A 24,247-nucleotide genomic window follows, 5' to 3' on the forward strand; every position below is an offset into this window, starting at 1 on the left:
ATGCTCGCGCTCCTGGGCGCGACGACCCTGATGCTGGTCGCTGGGGCGCCGTGGGTGTTGCCCGCAGCCTCAGGTGAGAGATAGGGTTCCCTGGGGCGGGGGCTGGGCGCGAAGCTGGACAGCGGCGGCGTGGGAAACCTCGGACCCGGGAGGGACAGAGGTCCTCTCTGGGAGACCTCTGGTTGTCCGTGGTCGCAGCGCTCACATTGAAACCGACTTGGGCTCAAAAATTAAACGAGAGAAAGTGATGTTCAAGATCTTTCCACACCGCTTGCTTGGGGGCGCCCTCCTCGCCATTCCTTACGCCCTGTGCCTGTTGCCTGGGCTCCTACCCCGCGGGGCTGGGTGTGGGAGAGCTTTGGTGTCGAGTTTGTTTCGAAAAATCCGGCAGCTCGACTGGACTTTTTAATAATAAACAAGGCTTTAGCCACGAGCTATGTGCTGCTGTTTCTTCAATTTAGTAAACAGTTACTTGGTCCCATGTGGGAGGGGGATAAGGTTTGCAAGCATTTCTCTGCCCTCAGGATTCGTACAATCTAATAAAAAATAATAATAAAAGAAAAATACAAAGGCTGGGAGCCACCAAGCTAATTTGCTGCCTTTCTTAACTTAGCTGGGATGCATGGAGGAATGGTACCTATCATACGGTTGACTTTGTAGCGAGAAGGGGGACTCGGTGTCCCCCCTTTGTCTTTGTAGGCCCAAAGACAAACAGGGCCTAGCAGCTGAGAGCAGGAATCCCGGAGTTGGTGAGGCTGTCTAGTGGGCTTAAAACACCTGTTTGTTTAGCAAAGCATATCCTTATTTTCTGGGGTACATGGTATCCTATCTATCTTGTCCTAAAAAATAAAACAGCCAGTTAGTTATTTTACTAGCATAATGGGTTTCTTCCAGAATAGCAGAGGAATTGCAATTTGGGACAAGCAAGTTAGGTCAAAAACCTTAGGCAATTCCAGCAACAAAAAGAGAAGGTTACTTTATAGAGAAAAAGGAGGAAGTTGGGTGGGGCTGTTTTGAGAGAAAGTCCATTGGAGGAAAGCAAGAGTTCAGGATGGTGCTGCTTTTCCCATTGGCTGGGCTTGTTGCTGGCAGAGGAGAATTCTTCCTCCTGGGGTCTGGAATTGATGGTGAGTGAAAGTGCATGAAGGCTCCAGCTTCTGGCCTCCTGACTTCATTTTAAATGATGTTTCCTTTATTCTGTTTCACACCTATTTCTCAAACTCTTCCACATACATGATATATAGTATATGGGTACTAGGGTCCTGGTATAACCCCTGGTAATTTCTTTGGAGTCTTTTGTTCATGAAAATTTTGTCTTAAACTCATGTTTGCTTCCATATAAAAAAACTTTCCCCAGAATTTTCATGTAAAATTAACATTCCAGGAGGGTGTTCATTAAGATCACAATTTTAATCTAGATTAGAGGAGAGCTAAAATAAACTTCATATACAACTGGCATTTATTGCCCTCTTAACTGTGTACCAGGCACTACTCTTAGTGTTTTAAAAGTATGAACTCATTTAGCTTTCAGAACAAAGCTGGGCACTGTTATCCTCATTTTACAGAGGAGTGGACTGAGGCCATATAGCTAGCCAGTGCTTTAGGAGGAAATCAAACCCTGAGAATCTGGCCTCAAAGCCCTGAGGCCTAAGGCTAGACTTTTTCTAAAGGTCACACAATTTAGTTCTTGATTATCCACCTATATGTTAAGGGCTTAGTTATCTTTCAATTAACTAATCTACTTTTTTCTCAAAGGAATAGCAATGTTGAAAACTAAATGAAATGTTAACCCTAACTTGAGATCATAATGTTGCTCTATGTTTCAAAATCATCAAACTGTTCATACTTTCAAACCTAGTAAATGCAACTCCGGGATCCTAGGCTAAGAAAACTATCCAAAATATGGGAGGAAATTTATATCTGTATAGATGTATGTGTCTGGATTTATGTCAGACTAAAAAATATAGTAAACCATGGGACTTCTCTGGTGGCGCAGTGGATAAGACTCCGCACTCCCAGTGCAGGGGGCCTGGGTTCGATCCCTGGTCAGGGAACTAGATCCCACATGCATGCCGCAACTAAGAGTTTGCATGCCACAACTAAGGAGCCTGTGTGCTGCAACTAAGGAGCCCATGTGCTGCAACTAAGGAGCTGGCGAGCCGCAACTAAGGAGCCCATGAGCCACAACTAAGGAGCCCACCTGCCGCAACTAAGACCCAGCGCAACCAAATAAATAAATAAATACTAAAAATGTATATATATAATAAACCATTTCTAGTCATCAATATGAATGTGAAGGGTTGAAGCAACCAACTGTATAAATAGAAATATTGGATTAAGTACCCTTTTATATATTTTACATGCTAAAGGTTGAAATAAACTATTATCAAAGGGATATTGCTAATACTAATAGAACAAAATCTATGAACTCTAAAATCCTATTTAATAACTATTTCCAAGTCCCTGTCCATTTATCAGTCAATTATTTGTTTGTCTCCCAAATGCCAAGATGCCTCTAACTCCAGGGTCTCCTTCCCTTAGTAGCAGAAGGATGTCATCTCTGAGGAAATACCTGGCTCTACCCCCGGTATCAAATTGCTGCATCCTATCTCAGGGCCCAGAATTACTAGAATTAGAATATTCTGGGCTGGAGACTACAAATGCCATCAGACCTTTTGTTAACCCCATAAACCCAGTCACTGTCCTTTGGCTGCATAGAATCTCTAAAATTCCAACAACTGCGATGGGGATTAAGTTTAGAGTGGGATACAGGGGAGTCATTCTATTCGGTGATGAAGTCTCAGAGAATAGGGGTGTAAAATAGAAAATGTGGGTGGGGAGACTCAATGAGTGCCTCCCCAAATTAAAAGGAAAAATCAGAAAATGTTTCCTCAGATGTCTCCCCTTTTGACTCCATACCGTAATATCTCTAACTGGAAAGTAGAGGCAGCAATCCCAATAAATAAAAGTTCTATACAAGGACCTCTTTAGTAGAAAGTCTGTGAGGAGATAACATCCTTGTCCTGAAGCAGAAGTAAGGGCTAGAAATATTGCAGGGAAAAGAGTAAACTTAAAAGCTGGTCTTTTAAAAATTGTAATTTATCATCATGAAAGATCAGTCCTTTGTGATATGGAAAAAGTTCCTGTGAACTCAGCATTAGTCTGAGGACTCTGAAGAATGCAGGTTAAGTATGAAGCTATATATACCTTGCCTTAAGGAACTTCCAGTCTGGTTGGAGGTTGTGTTGAACATAAAGAAGCAATTTTTTAAAATAAATGTATTTATTTTATTTATTTATTTTTGGCTGCGTCGCATCTTCGTTGCTGCGCACGGGCTTTCTCTAGTTGCGGCGAGCAGGGGCTACTCTTCATTGCGGTGCACGGGCTTCTCATTGCGGTGGCTTCTCTTGTTGTGGAGCACGGGCTCTAGGTGCGTAAGCTTCAGTAGTCGTGGCATGCGGGCTCAGTAGTTGTGGCTCGCGAGCTCTAGAGCGCAGGCTCAGTAGTTGTGGTTCACGGGCTTAGTTGCTCCGCAGCATGTGGGATCTTCCCGGACCAGGGCTCAAACCCGTGTGCCCTGCATTGGCAGGCGGATTCTTAACCACTGCGCCACCAGGGAAGTCCCAAAGAAGCAATTTTTTAAAAGACATCTTCAATCAGCAAGTTTTGAGAGCCTGTTAGATGTCGGGTACTGTGCTGAGTACATCTACTTTAGTGTGAAATTGAGTGGTGCAGATTCATGATGCAACGTGTAAAGAAAGAGCAAGGTTGGCATGAGCTGCAGTATTTGAGGAAGGTTTTCTGTTAGGGGGCAAACTTGAGCTGGGTCTTGGAGGATTTGGGTGGTCAGAGAGGAAGAGAAACGCTATTTGGAGGGGCCAAAAAGGAAAAATCAGAAGAGAGGGCATCCAACTGGTGGAAGATTTGTACTAGAAGTATAAGAAATAAAGGGGGGGAAAAAAAGAAATGGCAAGGCGGGGTTATAAATTAGGGGTATGGGAGTAACTGATACAAACTACTATACATAAAATAAATAAGCAACAAGGGTTTACTGTATAACACAGGGAACTATATTCAGTATCTTGTGATAACCTAAAATGGAAAATAATCTGCAACATGTTATATAAAACTGAATCACTTTGCTGTACACCTGAAGCTAACACAATATTGTAAATCAACTACACTTCAGTTTTTAAAAAAAGCATAAGAAATAAAATAGGTCTCTAGATGGAAGTCCTTAAAAATAAACAGAAGGGTTCAGACTTGATACATTCAGTGGTCAAGACCTTTTCAGGTTCCTGTAGGGCTTGGGTGACGTGATAAACTTTTATATCTCTATCGATTTTGTTATGTGAATGTTTGGTTCCTATGAATAGTTGTCAGCTCTGAAACCACATCTGTTCAGCTCTCTATCGGAGTATATCCCTCTCTGAACATAGTATGCGAAACCAAATTGAGGCTGTTAAGCAGTCCAACCCTGTATCCTTTACATCAGTATCACTTCTAAGACCAAAGAAAAATACTATTTTTATACAGAGACTTTTTTTTCGAATTAAAAGACAATGCTTACCTTTTTATGATTTATTTTTTCTACCTTTATCGAGATATAATTGATATATAATATTTGCTTTTTATAGATTTTAAAAACTCAACCAACTCTCTCGAATGCAGAGATAGAAATAATTAGCACCCTCCCCATCCTGAGAGCAAGCACTAGGTTTTTTTAGATTTTTGTATATACTTAACTTTTATATTTTATATTTAAATGTATTCATTCTCCAATCAGTGATGTGAAGAATAACATTTTAAAATATATAAAATATCTATAGTATGTATATAAGTATATATGTATAACTATCTTCTTTCTTATTGCCTTGACAGGGGGAACAAATCTAAAATCTCCTGAAAATGGCAGGGTCTGCATCATTGATGACAGCTTTATCCTGAAGTGGAACAGCAGCAGTGAGTCTGTCAGGAATGTGACTTTTTCATCAGAGTATAAAATGTACGTTACTCTACTTATTGATTTGCTGAATAATTTTTACCATTTTAACACCATAAATTTTTTTTTAAGATTTAGGAAACATTTGGTTTTTCCATTTTTTTAAAGAAACTATATGGCTATTTTGCATAATATTTATAACTTCATTTCTGCAAATAGAGACTCAATCAAATTCATCTTTGGGTATTGAAGCAAGAGATTTTGGGGACGAGGCTAGCAGACAATTTCTGTAGTCCACAGCCATACCTTCTCTGTTCTGTATGCTCCAACTTCTTTAAATATAAATTAGGGGCTGACCTAAAGCATACCTTGAGGATATGGGAGAGTGCCCCTAAAGGCCTAGCCACGGTCTTGGAATAGGCTTCTGTGGTCAGGCTTTCCTCTTGTCTCCATCATACACAAGGTTTTAATTCTAGATACACTTTATAAACATCAGTATATTGGACCCTGCCTTCCCACAGACTCAGTGTTTCTGGTGTTTCTGCCTTTTCCCTAGTGCTAACTTTCTGCTTAATGATTGCCAAGAGGATAGGCAGACAGGGAGTTGTGGACGAAGGGGTTACAGAAGGAAATACCACTCAGGAAGTATAGTACTTTGCTTTGGGTTCTGGGACCCTGTCTGCTAACCATGATCCCTGTCCAAGAAAGAGCAGGCAGGGAATCAGGCAGTGAAGAAACAGGGTGTAGGACCTCTAGAACCAGGATTCCACCACTTCAGCCACAGCCCGGTTGTTCTCCAGTTGATGGTTAGTAATTTGTGTGTGTATATACAGTTGACCCTTGAACAATGGCGGGGGTTAGGGATGGTCACCCCACCCCACCCCCATCCCATGCAGTCGGAAATCTGAGTATAACTTTACAGTAGGCCCTCTATATCTGCGGTTATGCATCTGTGGATTCAACCAACCCTAGATCGTGTAGTGCTGTAACGTGTATTTATTGAAAGAAATCTGCGTGTAAGTGGGCTCACACAGTTCAAACCCATGTTGCTCAAGGGTCAACCATATGTATGTATACCCATACACACACACACACATATGTGGCTTTTCTCAGAGCCGATAATTTAACAGTTTTCATCTTTAGAGATTTTCTTTAAATTGAACTTTGAGTTTTGTTACCAAATTTGTTCTTTGCCTTAGTTCAGAATGTTGTTATGAAACAACTATTTTAGGTATAATAGAGATTATTTCAGATTCCTTTATTTAAAATTACCCTTGAGGGGCTTCCCTGGTGGCGCAGTGGTTAAGAATCCGCCTGCCAATGCAGGGGACATGGGTTCGAGCCCTGGTCCAGGAAGATCCCACATGCCGCGGAGCAACTGAGCCCGTGCGCCACAACTACTGAAGCCCGTGTGCCTAGAGCCTGTGCTCCACAAGAGAAACCACCACAATGAGAAGCCCCACACCGCAACAAAGAGTGGCCTCCCGCTCGCCGCAACTAGAGAAAGCCTGCGTGCAGCAACGAAGATCCAACGTAGCCACAAAAAAAAATTAAATTAAATTAAAAAATAAATAAATAAAAATAAATAAAATAAAATAAAATTACCCTAGTAATAAAGAACAGAGCCATAGACGGTGCTCTCGTGTTCTTGTTCCTTCACACGTTCTGTCACTTCTACTGAATTCTCCAGTTCATGATAATCTGTCGGTTCTGACTTTAGTATCCAATGCACTATTTCAGTGTGTTCTTTCTCTATTCTGTTCTCTACTGTTTATTCTGCTAGCTTCATAAACAATTGCCTTGTAAGAACATGCCAGGTCACAAGTTTGGGGAGCCAGTTTAGCGGTTAGTGTGGTGTAGTGTTATATGAACTTGAGCCAGGCTGCTTGGGTTTAAATCTATCCTCTGCTACTTATTCTCTCTGTCACAGTTTCCTTATGTGTTAAGTAAAGATAAAAAATTAGTATGATCATATGTAATTTATCATTCAAACCAGGATACTTCTGGGAGTGAACAGAAGCACTTGATTTTAGATAAGCTGGAACAATAAGCTTAAACCAGGACAGTCCCAGGCCGACTGGCCTGGGACACCCCAGTGATGAAGCATCTAACTCGGAAGGCTATTATGAGTGTTACACAATTGTGTATCAAGTGTACATAACAGTGGTGTGGAGAACGTGATCAACCAAAGTGTAGTTAATATCGGCAGCAGACAGATATTTTTTTCCATATAGTGTTTCTCAGAACATTAGAAATATCAATGGTGATAAATGATACACAGACACATAAATAAGCTACTGGGATACCAGTGCCTGTAGAACATATGCTTATCTAAGATGTCAGTGTTTGTGACTTATATCTAAAACGTATTATGGGGACTTCCCTGGTGGCACAGTGGGTTAAGAATCCACCTGCCAATGTAGGGGACACAGGTTTGAGCCCTGGTCCGGGAAGATCCCACATGCCACGGAGCAACTAAGCCCATGCATCACAACTACTGAGCCTGCGCTCTAGAGCCCACGAGCCACAACTACTGAGCCCCCGTGCCACAACTACTGAAGCCCGCGCACCTAGAGCCCGTGCTCTGCAACAAGAGAAGCCACCGTAATGGGAAGCCCGTGCACCGCAATGAAGAGTAGCCCTCGCTCGCTGCAACTAGAGAAAGCCCACGCACAGCAACGAAGACCCAACACAGCCAAAAATGAAAATAAATTAATTAACTAAATAAATGAATGTATTTAGTTAAAATAAATAAAATGTATTATGACGTGTGCAGTCTTCATTCAACAAACATTGAATGCCTTTTATGCCAAACACTCTTCTGGGTACTTGGAATACATTAGTGAATAGGAGAGACAAAGATGGCATGAAGTTTTATTATGAAACTGGTTTTATGAAATGAATTTTCTATTGGTTACACATTTATTTTCAAGTTATATTTCTGTTTTGATCTAAACACTGTATATGATAAAGTTTGTTTGTTCTTTTAAGAAAATATAAAAGTAGCTACCACTGTAGTAGCTCCCTTACATGCAAAAGCAGTTGTAATAGAGTGGGCATCTGCATCTCCTGGAGCAGGAAAGACAGATGTAAAGAGTGAGGGTGGGTTAAAACCATATCAAGGCTTAGTTTTAAATTTTTTTATAAGGTTTTCTGTTGAGTATAATAAAAGTTCTCCATATAAATGGACCAGAAATGCTTTACTGGCTTTTTGCCTGGAGCTCATTTTATTTTGACCCTCTATGCACCTGATTTAAAGAGGTCTGCGTACCGTACCCACTTCCCAGACTTCCTTAATCTCCTAATTTCTCTGGAATTATATTTTCTAATAAATGACATTTGAGGGGAAAAACAATCTGAATTTTTGGTTTAGATTTTTAAAGTCTGGATTAAAAAAAATAGATTCTGTTGTGGAGGAGTTTCTCAGGAAGATTTGCATTTAAATCAAGGTATTATTAATGCCAACTCTAATCTCAAAGCTCAGATAGGTAAAGAAGGGGAAACTCGCCAGGAATGAAGTGTATATGGTAGTGTATATTATTGGTGACTTTTTTTTTTTTTTTTTTTGGCTGTGTTGGGTCTTTGTTGCTCCACGCGGGCTTTCTCCAGTTGCAGCGAGCGTGGGCTATTCTTCATTGCGGTGCACGGGCTTCTCATTGCGGTGGCTTCTCTTGTTGTGGAGCACAGGCTCTAGGTGTGCGGGCTTCAGTAGTTGCAGCACGCAGGCTCAGTAGTTGTGGCTCGCGGGATTAGTTGCTCCATGGCATGTGGGATCTTCCCAGACCAGGGATAGAACCCTCGTCCCCTGCATGGGCAGGCGGATTCTTAACCACTGTGCCACCAGGGGAGCCCTCACTCAAACTTTTTAATTGACTAAATCCACATTGAGAAGTTTGTTAGTTCATGTTAACATTTTAAGTTCTTTATTTCTAGTCATGTAACAAAGGAATTATAGAGATCAGTAGGCAGAAGGAATGGTTTGGTTTTGAGAAGAGCAGAGGAAATTCTCAAACCATACTGATTCTGAGGTCTTCCTTAGGGTTAGTAAATCTCTTCATAGGGAGAGGTCAGAAGGGAATCATCAAATCCACTTCCCAAATTTTCAGTAAGGAACAGAGGATCCAGAATACAAAGTAGTTGGCCAAAAGTCACACAACTATCTTTAACAAAGCCAACAGTAAGTCCACTTTTATCTTATAGGTTCTTCCTTTCTCTGCTTCTTTGAAATCCTAATGCATTAGGATTTTTTACATTAAAAAGTTAACTATATGTCAGAATTATTCCATTGTATAAATAATAATTTGGTATATATGTATTGAAAAAGAGTAAAATGTTACACACAAAAATATTGTCAGGACATTAACTCAAGTAGAAGAAATAACTACTTACACTAGCTTTATAATGTTAATGTAAGTAGAAAACATGTTTGTCACTCTTGTATTTATAATGTTCATTCATTCATTTGCTTTTTTATCTTGAAGACCAGGGATGGATAATTGGAAGAAATTGCCTGGGTGTCAGCATATTACTAGTACCGAATGCAACTTTTCTTCAGTCAAGCTTAAAAATGTTTATGAAGAAATTGAATTGCGCATAAGAGCAGAAAAAGGAAACAACACTTCTCAATGGCATGAGGTTACGCCATTTATACCATTTCAAAAAGGTAAGAAGTTGCCAGCTGAATTACATTGTATTCTTTATTAAATATTGCCAGAACAACTCTCTTCCCAAGCCCATTCATTTGCATGATATAAAGTCTCCCATCTTTAAAAACAAACAAACAAACAAACAAGGATTCCCTTAAACCAGTATCTCCTTCCTGCTATGGCATCATTTTCCTGCTTTCCCTACGGTTCAGGGGTCCCCAAACCACCCCTTCCACTCCAGGCTGCACGGCAGAAGGTGAGTGTCATGAGTGTCGGGCGAGCGAGAGAAGCTTCATCTGCCGCTCCCCACCACTCCCCACCTCACCCCACCACTCCCCATCTCTCCTCACCACTCCCTACCGCTCCCCATCTCTCCCCATCACTCCCCATCTCTCCCCACCGCTTCCCATCTCTCCTCACCACTCCCCACCGCTCCCCACCACTCCCCACCGCTCCCCATCTCTCCCCATCGCTCCCCATCTCTCCCCACCGCTTCCCATCTCTCCTCACCACTCCCCACCGCTCCCCACCACTCCCCACCGCTCCCCATCTCTCCTCACCGCTCCCCACCGCTCCCCACCGCTCCCCACCACTCCCCACCGCTCCCCACCACTCCCCATCTCTCCTTACCACTTCCCATCTCTCCCCACCACTCCTCACCACTCCCCACCGCTCCCCATCTCTCCCCATCTCTCCCCACCGCTTCCCATCTCTCCTCACCACTCCCCACCACTCCCCACCGCTCCCCACCACTCCCCACCGCTCCCCATCTCTCCCCACCGCTCCCCATCTCTCCCCACCACTCCCCATCACTCCCCATTTCTCCCCACCACTCCTCACCACTCCCCATTGCTCCCCACCACTCCCCATCTCTCCTTACCACTTCCCATCTCTCCCCACCACTCCCCATCACTCCCCATTGCTCCCCACCACTCCTCACCGCTCCCCACCACTCCCCACCGCTCCCCATCTCTCCCCATCTCTCCCCACCGCTCCCCATCTCTCCCCACCACTCCCCATCACTCCCCATTGCTCCCCACCACTCCCCACCGCTCCCCACCACTCCCCACCGCTCCCCATCTCTCCCCACCGCTCCCCATCTCTCCCCACCACTCCCCATCACTCCCCATTGCTCCCCACCACTCCCCACCGCTCCCCACCACTCCCCACCGCTCCCCATCTCTCCCCACCGCTCCCCATCTCTCCCCACCACTCCCCACCACTCCCCACCGCTCCCCACCACTCCCCACCGCTCCCCATCTCTCCCCATCGCTCCCCATCTCTCCCCACCGCTTCCCATCTCTCCTCACCACTCCCCACCGCTCCCCACCGCTCCCCACCACTCCCCACCGCTCCCCATCTCTCCCCACCGCTTCCCATCTCTCCTCACCACTCCCCACCGCTCCCCACCGCTCCCCACCACTCCCCACCGCTCCCCACCGCTCCCCACCACTCCCCACCGCTCCCCATCTCTCCCCACCGCTCCCCATCTCTCCCCACCACTCCCCATCACTCCCCATTGCTCCCCACCACTCCCCACTGCTCCCCACCACTCCCCACCGCTCCCCATCTCTCCCCACCGCTCCCCATCTCTCCCCACCACTCCCCACCACTCCCCACCGCTCCCCACCACTCCCCACCGCTCCCCATCTCTCCCCATCACTCCCCATCTCTCCCCACCGCTTCCCATCTCTCCTCACCACTCCCCACCGCTCCCCACCGCTCCCCACCGCTCCCCACCACTCCCCACCGCTCCCCACCGCTCCCCATCACTCCCCATCTCTCCCCACCGCTCCCCATCTCTCCCCACCGCTTCCCATCTCTCCTCACCACTCCCCACCGCTCCCCACCACTCCCCACCGCTCCCCATCTCTCCTCACCGCTCCCCACCGCTCCCCACCGCTCCCCACCACTCCCCACCGCTCCCCACCACTCCCCATCTCTCCTTACCACTTCCCATCTCTCCCCACCACTCCTCACCACTCCCCACCGCTCCCCATCTCTCCCCATCTCTCCCCACCGCTTCCCATCTCTCCTCACCACTCCCCACCACTCCCCACCGCTCCCCACCACTCCCCACCGCTCCCCATCTCTCCCCACCGCTCCCCATCTCTCCCCACCGCTCCCCATCTCTCCCCACCGCTCCCCATCTCTCCCCATCTCTCCCCACCACTCCCCACCGCTCCCCATCTCTCCCCACCACTCCCCACCGCTCCCCACCACTCCCCACCGCTCCCCACCGCTCCCCACCGCTCCCCACCGCTCCCCATCGCTCCCCACCGCTCCCCACCGCTCCCCATCTCTCCCCACCGCTCCCCACCGCTCCCCACCGCTCCCCACCACTCCCCACCGCTCCCCACTGCTTGCATTACCACCTGAACCATCCCCTCCCATCACCGCCGCCCCCACCAATCTGTGGAAATACTGTCTTCCACAAAACTGGTCCCTGGTGCCAAAAAGGTTGGGGACCGCTGCTATAGTGGTTGTTCTCAACGTGTGGTCTCCAAGACCCTTTCAGGAGGTCTATAAAGTCCAAACTATTTTCTTAATAATTCTAAGACTTACTTATCTTTTTCATTTTGATTCTCTCGTGAGTGTACTCTGGAGTTTTCTAGAGGCTGTTTGATGTGAAATGGTGACTGACTGAATGCAGAAGTAGGTGTGAGACACAGCTGCCTTCTTTATTAAGCCAGACATTAAAGAGATTTGAACAAAATGTGAAATAGCACCACTTTCCTCACTAAGCTTTTTGGCTTGTTTGTTTTGGGAAATATAGTCATTTTTTATCACAAATATTTTTTATCACGTAGTGGGTTTTATCATTACTATTTTTTAATGAATTGATATTTTAAATTTTTATCAATTTTAATGTTTAATATGCCAAATATTCCATGACATAGCCCATGTAGACAAAAGCTCTTTAGGACCCTCAGTTTCTCTAAGAGTGTAAAGGGGTCCCAAGACCAAACAGTTTGAGAACCACTGCCCTATACCAAACCTCACACAAGAATGATCTGTACCCCCTCTCTGTACACTTTTCCTCCTACGCCCTCTTCAGCCCTCTCCATTTGAGCTTTGTTCCCCATCACTACCCTAAAACTACTCTGGCCAAGGTCACCGTGACCTCCACAATGCCTAGTGGATTCCCCGTCCTCTTCCGGCCCAGTTCCCCTGTGGCGTCGGCGTGATCCTCACTCCCTTCCTGGAACCCTTCCATCTCTGATCTCTAGGGCGCTGCTCTTTCCTGGCTCTCCCGCTGCTCTTTGGTTGCTCCTTTGTCAGTTTCTTCTCATCCCCCAGACCTTTAAATGTTGGACAGCTGCAGGGCTTGGTCCTTGAAGCTCTTCTCCTACGCACCCTCCACCAGGAATCGTATGGCTTTCAACATCATCTGTGCTCTTGGCTCCCCAAATTGTATCTCTCCAGCCCCATTCCTTCCCCTTACCTTAGACTCATATCACCAGCTCTCTATTCAGCATCTCTACTTAGAGGTCTACAAGTCGTCTCAAATTTAAAATGGCCAAACAGAGCTCTTGATTTTCCCCCTCCAGACCTGCTCTTCTTGCAGTGTTTTTCATCTCGGTTAATGACATCACCTATTTATTTGCTCAGGCCAAGAGCCCTGGCGTCACCTTTGACATCTCTTTCTCGCATGCAACATCCAGTCCGTCAACAAATTCTGAGTGATCAACCTTCAAAGTATATCCTGAATCGGATCCCTTCTCACTTCCACCCCTGCTACCAGCCTTCGCCAGGCCACTTCCGTTTGTCACTCGAACTGCTGCAGTAGCTTCTCTGCCTCCTCACACATCAACCAGGGTGATCTTTCCCGGATGTGAATCAGGTCTCAGCAGTCCTCCAGAGACTACAGGCTCAGACTACAGAGTTCTGCCTGTTACCTGGCTTCTAGCTGCCTCTCAGATCTCATTTTCTACCACTCAGCCATTCGAGCGCCCCCTACTGTCTCTTGAAGATGGTGAGCACACTCCCATCTCAGGGGCTCTGCCCTTGGTGCCCTCTCAGCTGGGGATGCTTTTCCCCTGGAGACCTGCATGACTGCCTCCCTCACCTTGTTCAGGTCTCAGCTCAGACGTCTCGGGGAGCCTCCTGCTCACGAACTTACCTAAGACAGCTCTTGCTGCCATTCTCTGTCCCTTTATGTTACTTCATTGTTTCTTATAGCACACATGACCTTATAACATTATATGCATTTGTTTATTTGGGATTTTTGGCCACATCCCTCACTAAAGTGTAAGCTCCATGAGAGATTTTCTCCATTTTATATGCCAGGCACATATTAAGTGCTTAGAATTGTTTGTTGTATGAATGTTTTGGCTTGTATTAGTGAACTTATATAGTAAATGTTTTTATTTTTACAGCTCAGATTGGTCCTCTAGATGTACATTTAGAAGCTGAAGATAAGGCAATAATAATAAACATCTCTCCTCCTGGGACAAAAGATAGTATCATGTGGGCTATGGATCGTTCCAGCTTTATTTATAGCTTAGTTATCTGGAAAAACTCGTCAAGTCTAGAAGTAAGCGTTATTTTTATCTTTGTTTGATGTGAGAGAAGAATGACATGAATTCATTCTAAAACTTGACTTTTTACTTTTTTAAAGAACAGACTTCTTTTTTTTTAAATTATAGGAAAGGACTGAAACTGTTTATTCCAGAGATAAAATTTACAAACTCTCACCAGAGACTACTTACTGTTTAAAAGTTAAAGCAGAACTACGTTCACCAAGAAGAGTTGGTTTCTATAGTCCAGTGTATTGTATAAACACCACAGGTAAGGAGGAAGTCTTGCTTCAGATTCAATACCTATGTATATAAATTGGCAACCTATCAATTTTGGCATTTTTCCAATAGTTGCTAAAGCGTATGTGATGGTTTAATAGACATTAAAACAAAAGCATTCTAACAACATTTACGTAAGCAACAAATGTTATTTGGGATTTTTGTCTCAAGTAAAGAGTAATGAAAATTTTGTGTAAAATCCAAGTATTTTCTAATGAAAAAACTGTTTTTATTCAGAATCCACAAGAAAGGGAGGTAGTTGCTAGAAGAACAGTTAGTCTTCCAAAACGTTTACCTTTATAGATGAAATGTCAAAATATGAAAGCATCCTGATACATTTAATCAGTGACATCTTGCCAACAATTAAGGTTTAAGGGCAGGAGCTTGGATTTATTACTTTAATTATAAGTTTAATATAAGTTTGTTTTTAAAATCAAACAGTATAGAAGGGTTTAAAGGTTTCCTCTCCTGCCTCCTGACCCCCTGGTAAATTCCATTTACCAGAGATAAGTATCACCATCAGTCTGTGTACAACCTTTCATACTTTTTTCGGGGCTTATATAAGTATATACTTGGACTTACAGTTTTGGGGGTTTTGTCTTTTAAATTAAAAAATTAGGTCCTGCCAGATATATTTTAAACTTGCTTGTTTAACCCAATATATTGAGGCTCTCTTTTTATGTCGGCACATATAGATCTATCACATTCTTTTAAATGGCTGCATAGTATTCCCTTGTGTGAATATACACCATAACTTATTTAGCTGTTACATCATTATGATAAAACTCAAGCCTTTTATCTTCTTGCTCATGCTGTTAGGAATTCTAGCCATCTGTCATCTCACTAGAGAAAATGTGTGTGTTTTTTGTGTGCTCTTTGTCTTCTAGAGAAACATAAAGTGCCTTCACCAGAAAATATACAAATCGATGCTGAAAATCAGGTCTATGTTCTTAAATGGGATTACGCATATGAAAACACGACTTTTCGAGCTCAGTGGTCCCAGTAAGTTCTATTCCATAAATGTCCTTTTGCAGTTTATTTTGCCCAGTTTGTTAGGTTTCTTTTCACTCTGCTTCAGCCACCTGCTGCTCCGTGCACACGTGTGGCCTGATGGAAAGGTGGTTGTGATATACTGGAACTGGAGTGTTTAATTCTAGTCCCAGGATGTCATTGAGCTAATCACTTAACTTCTTTGGGCCTCAGTTTCTTCACTTGTTGTAAAATGGGTATATTCTAATAACATCTAGTGTTCTTACCGGCTCTCTCTTTTTTTTTTTTTTTTTTTAAAGATGTGATTCTAGTTGCATGTGCTATTTCCTCAATCTGGAGTACTTGACACATGGCCATGATCTTTTCTTCAGAACCCACTTCTTCCATGAGTCCTTGAAATGATCTGAGTCCAGTCACTCTGTCTTGTTCAATTCAAGTTAGCCTTCCCATTGTCTTGATTATTTTAGTGGCTTTGGCAGATTTTTTAGTGATTACTTTAGTGGGAAATTAAGAAAGTTGGAGAGAACTGTGCTCTATGTGATTGAGTAGAGACCAGCCAAATATGAGTGAAGCTTAGCACCACATGAGTGGAAGAGGACTGCATATAGTTTATACTGGTTGGAAAACTGTAGGGGAGTAGAGAGGGAGAAGAGAAGAGGATAATCAAGTGGAAGGTGAAGTGGACTATGGGGAGAGAAGGGACGGGAAAGAAAGAGATACTGAGGATCGAGGAATAGAGGGACCAAAGGCGAGTATAGGTAAAGCAGGAAGGGAAGAGTGAGAGGAAAGAGACTAGAAAGACACAGAAAACATGAGGGAAAAGGGAAGTCAATACTGCTGTGATTGATTACTTTCAACCCTTTGGTGTTAGTTCCGAAGCAATAACAGTTTGTATGATAAACGCTTTCATGTCATACACGCCCTTACAGATATACATATATACATACACACACACGCACACACTGATCAGGAAACTGTACAGGAGTCTTTTATGTATTCTTCACTTTCAAAAGCATGTTAAACAGTAGGGCCACAGACTAGACAGGGATGGGGGTTTCTGATGGCTGGTCTCTAAGTTTCTTTTGGGTACTTAGCACACTGTACAAAGCACTGAAGGAGTCGTAAAGGTACAGCAGAATAAAACACATGGTGCTAGAAATCCGAAGCAGTTATCTGCCTTTGCATAGCAAAATGTGATTTAGGACTGAGGAGTGGAGTACAGATTATAAGGGTTACAGAAGTCGGAAACGTAAAGGTGGATGGGGCTGGAGAGACCAAAGAAGCCCTCTGGAAGGAGATGCAGTGGGAACCAGGCCTTGATTGCTGAGTCACATATTTTTAAATGACAAGAGAGGGCATCCCGGGCAGGGGCTACACACAGGGGAAAGCTCAGGATAGGAAGAGACAAAATTAGGTCGGGGTAACGAGGAGCTGTTCATTTCCCATTGCTCTGTAACAAACTACCACAAACTTAGCAGCTTAAAACACACTGTTTATTATCTGTCCGTGACTTTGGGTCAGGAGTCCAGGCGTGGCTTAGCTGGGTTCTCTGCTCGGGGTCTCGCAAGGCTGCAGTTCAGGTGTCAGCTGGGGTGCTGTCTCATACAAGCTGTCTCGTGCTGTCTCCTTAGCTCATGTGGTGGTTGGCAGAATCCATTTCTTGCAGCTGCAGAACTCATGGTGACCTGCTTTTTGGAGGCCATCAGGAGAGAGAATCTCTGTCCTCTAGACCCTCTTTTAAAGGGCTCATCTGATCAGGTCAGGCCCACCCAGGATAGACTCTCATTTGATGAACTCAAAGTCAACTGGTTTGGGACCTTGATTTCATTTGTAAGATCCCTTCACCTTTGCCAACTAATGTAACCTAATGAAGAGTTCATGGATCCTGCCCACACTGAGGCAGAGGGGATCATGTAGGGCTTGTGCACCAGCGGGTAGGAATTTGGGGGGCCAGTTTGGAATTTTGCCGACAAGAAGGGAGGATCTGCTTTGAGAGTAACAGAACATTTGGGCCTGGCAGAGCAATGAGAGGGAACATTGAATTAATAGGATGGCATAAGCTTAGGCTTAGCCTCAGACTGCCCTGGAGGCATTTGAGTGCCATTGGGAGTTTTGTGTTGAGGGATGGGTAACGTGAGGCCTGTGTTTGAGGAAGGTGAAGGTGGCCACATTGTGTGTGGTGCAGCGGGACTAAGGAGACGAGACAGACAAGGGGACAAGTCAGGAGGCTGTTACAGTTCCAGGCGTGAACTGAGATGCTTGGAGCTGTTGGTTTCCGAGCAGCTTACTTAACCTCTCCAGGCCCAGTCTTAATCTGTGCAGACTTGCTCTTAGGACACTGGTGTGTGTCTCTGATACAGCACTTACCCACAGGTGTGCTGGTACATTTAGCAGCTGGCTTTCCAGAAGGGAAAAGCCTTATCTGTAGCATTTGCCAGTTTTTATAATATAACTACTCCTATTACGGCCACTGTCAAGCTCCCAACAGCATGTCACTGAACATGCATCTGGGAAGATGCACAGTAAGCCCTCCGTCATATAGCGTTTCCGCTGTATAGACACGATAGACGTAAATAGCCTTGAGCATAGATAATAAAATGTAGGAAAATAATTAGGACAAGATGAGTTTTGAGTATTTATTACTTTTGTTTTTAATACAATTTATTTATTTGTAAGTTTATGTAACTTAACTTTTAATAATGGCTGTATTTAACAACTAGCTGGCAGCATTCCCAAAAACTTAGCAGTTGTTTCTGTGCACCGGTACGAGCCAACTCTAGCTCACCACTACCTTATCACACTCTGGAGCAAGATCTTTGGTTTTCTTTTGTGAACATGTCTCTTCCACCATCCTGTGAGTTTCCTGATGGTGAGGACCGTTTCTCTCTGTAACCTTAGCCCCTAACAGAGTGTCTAGTGTATTATAGGTATTCAGTAAATGTTTACTAAATTAACGTGTTTGGAATAAAAAACATTTATTTGTCTTAAAAGTGAGTTTTTAAAAAGGATCCCTGGGAGTCATTCAGACAAATGGAAACAAATACCAAACTGTGAAGATGTCGCAACTACCCACTGTGTGATTCCTCAAAATGTTTTCCCAGAAGGAATTCACCGTATCCGTGTACAAGCATCTAATGGAAATAACACATCTTTTTGGTCTGAAGAGAAAATATTTAATACTGAAATGAAAAGTAAGCCAATAGTTTTTACTTTACATCGTAATTCTCCAATTTGGTGCGAACTCTTAAAATTGTTTTTTAGTCTAATTTGAACTTTGTGTCTTTACACATTTTTTCTAGCTATCATATTTCCTCCAGTCATTAGCATGAAATCCATTAATGATGACTCACTGCACATCTCTATCGGTGCTCCAAAAGAGTCTGAAAACAAGTCTGTGAACCAGCCTTACCCGCTAATTTATGAAGTTATTTTTCGGGAAAACACTTCAAACGCTGAGGTAAAAAGACTATGTAGTATAGGTTTATAATTTAGAGTTATAACTGTGGTTTGGGTAAACAAAGCTTGCAGTTAAAATTCTAGGGAAATTTTTAAACTTTAAGACTATGTGATTAACTCAGATATTTACAATAGGAAGAAATGAGCATTTCCCATGTTTTACACAGTAAGAGTTACGATCCACCTGCATCTGGGCCCCAGTTAGTTGTTGTTGTTATTGTTGTTTCTTTGGCCACGCCACCTGGCATGCAGGATCTTAGTTCCCCGACCAGGGATGGAACCTGTGCCCTCTGCAGTGGAAGCTCGGAGTCCTAACCACTAGACTGCCAGGGAAGTACCCACCCCCCCCAGTTAGTTTTTAAAATTCAGATCCTGAGTTTATTCCTACTCAGTTAGAATCTCTGGGGGTAGAACTCAGGAATTTGTATTTTTAACAGGATTCTCAGGTATTCGTGAACCAGGGTTTCTCAGCGCTATTGACATTTGGGTTGGCTGATTCTTTGTTGTGGAAGCTGCCTTGTGCATTATAGGATGGCTAGCAATACCGTTGGCCACTACCCACTAGATGCCTGTAGCGCTCCCTCCCAGTTCTGACAACCCCAAATACCTCCAGATATCGACAAATATCCTCTGGGGGTAGGGCACCTCCAAGAGGGCAAAAATTGGTTTTTAGGACGCAAAAGAATCTTAGCTGTTACAGTGGTTCGTGACCCTCCAGGAGGAAAACCTGCCTCGAGTGTTCAACTTCACCCAAAAAATCTTATTCAACTTTGTAAAGGGGGAGGGATTAGGAAAAAATGGTCTAAAAAGTCTCCTTAGGGGAGTAGTCATGACAAAAGGGTTGAGATACACTTGTTTAAACCCTACAATTCAAAAACCACTGACAAAACTCATATACATCAGATAATCCACATTATTCCTAGATCACTTTTCCCTGTGGAATTACAATCAAGGAATCAGCCTTTAAAAATCTTGTGCAAATAAGTTGGTAAATTCTGTAACTTCATTTTCTGTTGAAAATCTAAGAAAATTCCACCGACTTGGCTAGTTTCATTTTAACTATCTGAACACTCTGTAACCATAGCAGAATTTAGCCCTATTGAGCACTATGGTTAGTTCTCAGTCATCCCTAGATCAGAAAGATCTAAATTTGTGTCTCAAGCCCCCAAATTGTGTAACCTTAGGCAAGGCGGTTAACTGCTAAAACTTTGTTTCCTCTCCTCTAAAGTGGTGGTGGTCATTGTAACTTAATTTTTTTTTGTTTTTCATTGGGGTATAGTTGTTTTACACTGTTGTGTTAGTTTCCACTGTACAGCGAAATGGAGTTCCCTGTGCTATACAGCAGGTTCTCATTAGTTATCCATTTTATACATATTACATTGTAACTTAATTTTTTTTGAAAGGATGTTTATAAGGTTTAAAATGAGGTAAAATATATGAAAATACCACATTGCTTGACAAATAGTAGATTCAATAACTTTTTTTTTTTTTTGGCCATCCTATGCTGGCTAACACATCAATAATTACAATCGTAATAACAAGTCAAATTTATTGAATACTCATTGTGTATCAGGTACTGAACTAAGTATTTTACATGAATCGTCTCAATCATTCTTCAACCCTGCCAGACAGTTTGATTGATTAAATTACTATTCAGCAAATACTTGGGATGGAATATTCGTTACTGCCTCCCTGATACTAGGCTGTAAACAGTGGAATGGGAGTGGATGTGGTATGAGCAGAGGCCTTAAGTGCGCATGCATGCTTCTCCCATTTGTCAAGAGGAAAGCAAGCTCCACGTGGTCTCTGGCCCCAGGCGGATAGGAGACTGTGGAGCAGACCTAAACCTGATCCACGGCCTCCGTGAGTGTTCCCCCGGCACTTTGGGACACTCACGAGTAAGAAAAACAAATATCTTTTGAGCCACAGGCTGTTTTGTTACACAGCATTGCACAACATTATTTTGTTGGCCTTGTAATATTTTGTTATACAACATTATTGTGGCAATAGCTGACGAATACAAATAGGAGTAATAATTGTCCTCACTTTACAGATCTGGGAGTAGGTCCCAGGGAACTTAAATAACTTGCCTAAGGCCATGTAGCTGTGAGTGATATCTTGCTACAGGCAGTTTGAGGCCAGAACCTCTTCACTTAATTGTTCTGCCACTAAACAGAGATAACATGATGGTGATTAAACCAAACCAGTATGTACTTATAAAATAAATTAGAGTTGTCTTAGGAAAATATTCTTTTTTTGGCAGCAGCCATGTTTAACTTTTGAATTTGGTTATAATGTGTTGTCCAAAACAAATTTATATTTCTCAAACACATACCAAGTGTTTGGGAGAGGCCAATCTTAGCTTGACTATTTAAGGAATTCAGAAAATAGATATTCCCTATATAATTTCTTGGGGTTCTAAATTTTATCAATGATTTACTTATTTTTTATAGAGAAAAGTTGTAGAGACAAGAACTGATTTTACTTTTCCTAACTTGAAACCGCTGACTGTATACTGTGTGAAAGCCAGAGCAGTCACTGAGAATGACAAGTGGAATAAAAGCAGTGTTTTTAGTGATACTGTGTGTGAGAAAACAAAACCAGGTCAGAACCTTTTATTGTATCTTTTCTTTTTTAATGTAACAAGACTTAATAAAAATAACCAATTCATTGAAACTTGTAAAATATTTCCTTTTTACCACAAACATATAGAGAATAATTTCTTCATGAACTGTGTGAGTACTTCATGCCGAGCCTTCCAGTTTTAGAAAATATTTTTAATACTCAACTTAGTTCAGTGGTTTTTGCATGCTTTATATTTCATGCATATCTGCATAATTAATTTCCTTTTATTATGACTCTTAGAATTTAATGAGACTATTTTAATTTTTTATAGAATCCTTAATATAATTATTATGTGGAAATCCCTTAATTAGTTCAGTTGTGAATTTTTTTATGTTATTGTTGGTATTATTTAATAGAATGTATATTTCCTTTCACGTGGCTGTATTTGTTTCACACAAACTGTCAGCAGTCTTAATGTATTTGTGTGTCAAAACCTATATAGATGCTAAACGCCATTTATTTGTTTTTAGGAAATACTTCCAAAACCTGGCTTATAGCTGGCATCTGCACCGCATTATTTTCTCTCATTGTTGTCATCTATGTTGCGAAAGTCCTCTTGAGATGCATCAATTACGTGTTCTTCCCATCAAGTAAAACTCCTTCCGCTGTAGATGAGGTATGTTACTTTTCTTTTCAACAGTTAACTGGATTTTTCTTAAAATGAATGGGAAATATGTTTGATTTCAACAGAATATAAGTGTTTTCTTGATATTCAGAAAATAATACAGACTGATTTGGGTTTTTTTCTTCAGAGTTTCAGAAAATTAACTTTAGAAACAGTCATTTAATAGAATATAACATGGAATAGTAAGGTGTGTCCTTAATCTCATATTTTTCTGGCAGTTTGGTTACTGTGGCACTTGTTTTACCGCTGAAAGTCTATATTCACAAAAAGATTAAAACATTATCATCAGTGCAAAAACTGTATTCTGTGGATAAAATCACAGAAAACGAAATAGCAAAACACAAGTTTCCTTTCACAGCACCTTGGTGTTTTGGTTGGCATAGTTAGTGAAGGCACTGAGTGGTGAAGACCAGAGTGTGGACACCACCCTGGGGGTGGTGGGTTCACTGGAGCAGCTTCCACGCTGCCTGCCCTGTTTCAGGTTCCCCAGGCTTTGGAGCTAGAGACCTGAAGGTGAATTGTTGATGGGCTGTAGTGTATTTGCACTTACTGGCTCTGTGAACTTGAGCAGCTCTCTTAAGGGTACTTGAGCAAGTGCCCATAGACTGTAAAACAGAGCCAGTAGTACCATCCTGCAGAATTGGGAGGGCCAAAGGAGATAAACCAGAAAGGCCTAACACTGTACAAACGTTCCATAAATATGAACTGTTTTACTCTTTTATGCCTGAGTTTTTTAATATCATTTCTATATACTCTTCTATTCAGAGCTGTTATTTAAAGAGCTTAAAACTATCAAGTTACAATAGCTCTTTATTCTTAGTGGGACAGGGAAAAATTAATTTCTCCCTGTGAGAGGCCCGCGTACCGCAAAAAATAAAATAAAATAAAATAAAATAAAATGTCCCAAGTCCCAGTGCTCTCCCTTTCCTTCCTCACCCACACTCTTCCACTCCCCACCCCTGATAGCACAGTGGACCTTTCTCAGGGACTCTTCATATAATTCCCAAAAACAATACTAACATGTACATGACCTCACTAGTGATGGTCTTATTCCAAACATTATAGTGCAATCGATATGCTCTTAGCTTGCTTTTTAATATGAATGTCAAAAGATAGGGTTTCTAGATAACTTAAGAAACCACAGCTTATTCGAACTAGAAAACTAATTTTTGTGATTTTAAATAATCTGTTTCTGTTCTTTCCCTTTTGAATTAGTATTTCTCTTCACAGCCAGTAAGGAATCTACTCCTTTCCACTTCTGAGGAACAAACGGAAAGATGTTCTATAATTGAAAATGCAAACACTATTACTGTAATAGAAGAGACTAATCCAACTGATGAAGATCACAAAAAGTACAATTCCCAAACTAGTCAAGATTCGGGAAACTATTCTAACGAAGACGAAAACAGTGGAAGTAAAATAAGTGAAGAACTTCTGCAACAGGAAACTGTGTGACCAGGAATGAACTCTAAGATATTAGGGGGTCTCGCGGGAGTTGCAGTGGGAACCTGGGCTCCTTGCTCCTCTCAGTAACTAGCAAGAGACTCTTTGCTTGTGGGGGAAGAAAGAGCATCTTCAGATCGTAGGTCCTAAAAACACAGTCAAGCACTTAAGTATTTGAAAGGAATTTGGAGAAGAGTTTTCTACATTCTTCTCCATGTGTAAGGTCTTGAAAGACCTGTCATGGGACCGCCCTGGATGAGAGGAGTTAAATCCAGAAGGTGCCCTCTGTCTTCCTAATGATCCCCTAAGCACCACCGTGCGTGCCGTCGTGTGGTAAGGGCGGCGCTTGCATTCCCATCAGCTGATACCGTCGCCGTGCTGCCACTGCTGCTGCATGTACCATCTGTCGCTTCTCCATCCCAGTATTACAGTCCGTTATTTTTCAGGACATATTTAGAACATTTGGTCTTTTCTTTGGACACGAAAGTAGGCCCTTTGGAAATGTCTTTAGAAAAGCCTGAATACCACCATCACTTGGTTTTCTGAAAACGTAGCTTACTCTGGAAAACAGCTGCAGATGCCAGAAACATGGTGTGGTCCTTACAGTTTTTTCAGGGGAATTCTATCCGTTTTACCAATTACACTGGCTTCTACATCACAGTTACCTACCCCTTCTAGGGTTTAGGATTAAAACCAGAAAATCTTTTGCTATATGTCCATG

General features: G+C 42.8%; 1 protein-coding gene across 1 annotated transcript; it reads left to right on the plus strand.

Moving 5' to 3' along the window:
• IFNAR1 (interferon alpha and beta receptor subunit 1) lies at window positions 1–23,538 on the plus strand (the record flags this gene model as incomplete). Its single annotated transcript, XM_079705460.1, has 11 exons — window positions 1–73; window positions 4,882–5,005; window positions 9,424–9,605; window positions 13,968–14,125; window positions 14,238–14,379; window positions 15,275–15,389; window positions 18,369–18,568; window positions 18,677–18,834; window positions 21,287–21,437; window positions 21,929–22,074; window positions 23,299–23,538. 11 exons carry the CDS (start codon window positions 1–3, stop codon window positions 23,536–23,538), a joined length of 1,689 nt encoding a protein of 562 aa, XP_079561586.1.
• Between the last annotated feature and the right edge of the window lie 709 nt (window positions 23,539–24,247).

The sequence above is a fragment of the Hyperoodon ampullatus genome, assembly GCF_949752795.1.
Source record: "Hyperoodon ampullatus genome assembly, chromosome: 5".
Classification (NCBI taxonomy): Eukaryota; Metazoa; Chordata; class Mammalia; order Artiodactyla; family Ziphiidae; genus Hyperoodon; species Hyperoodon ampullatus.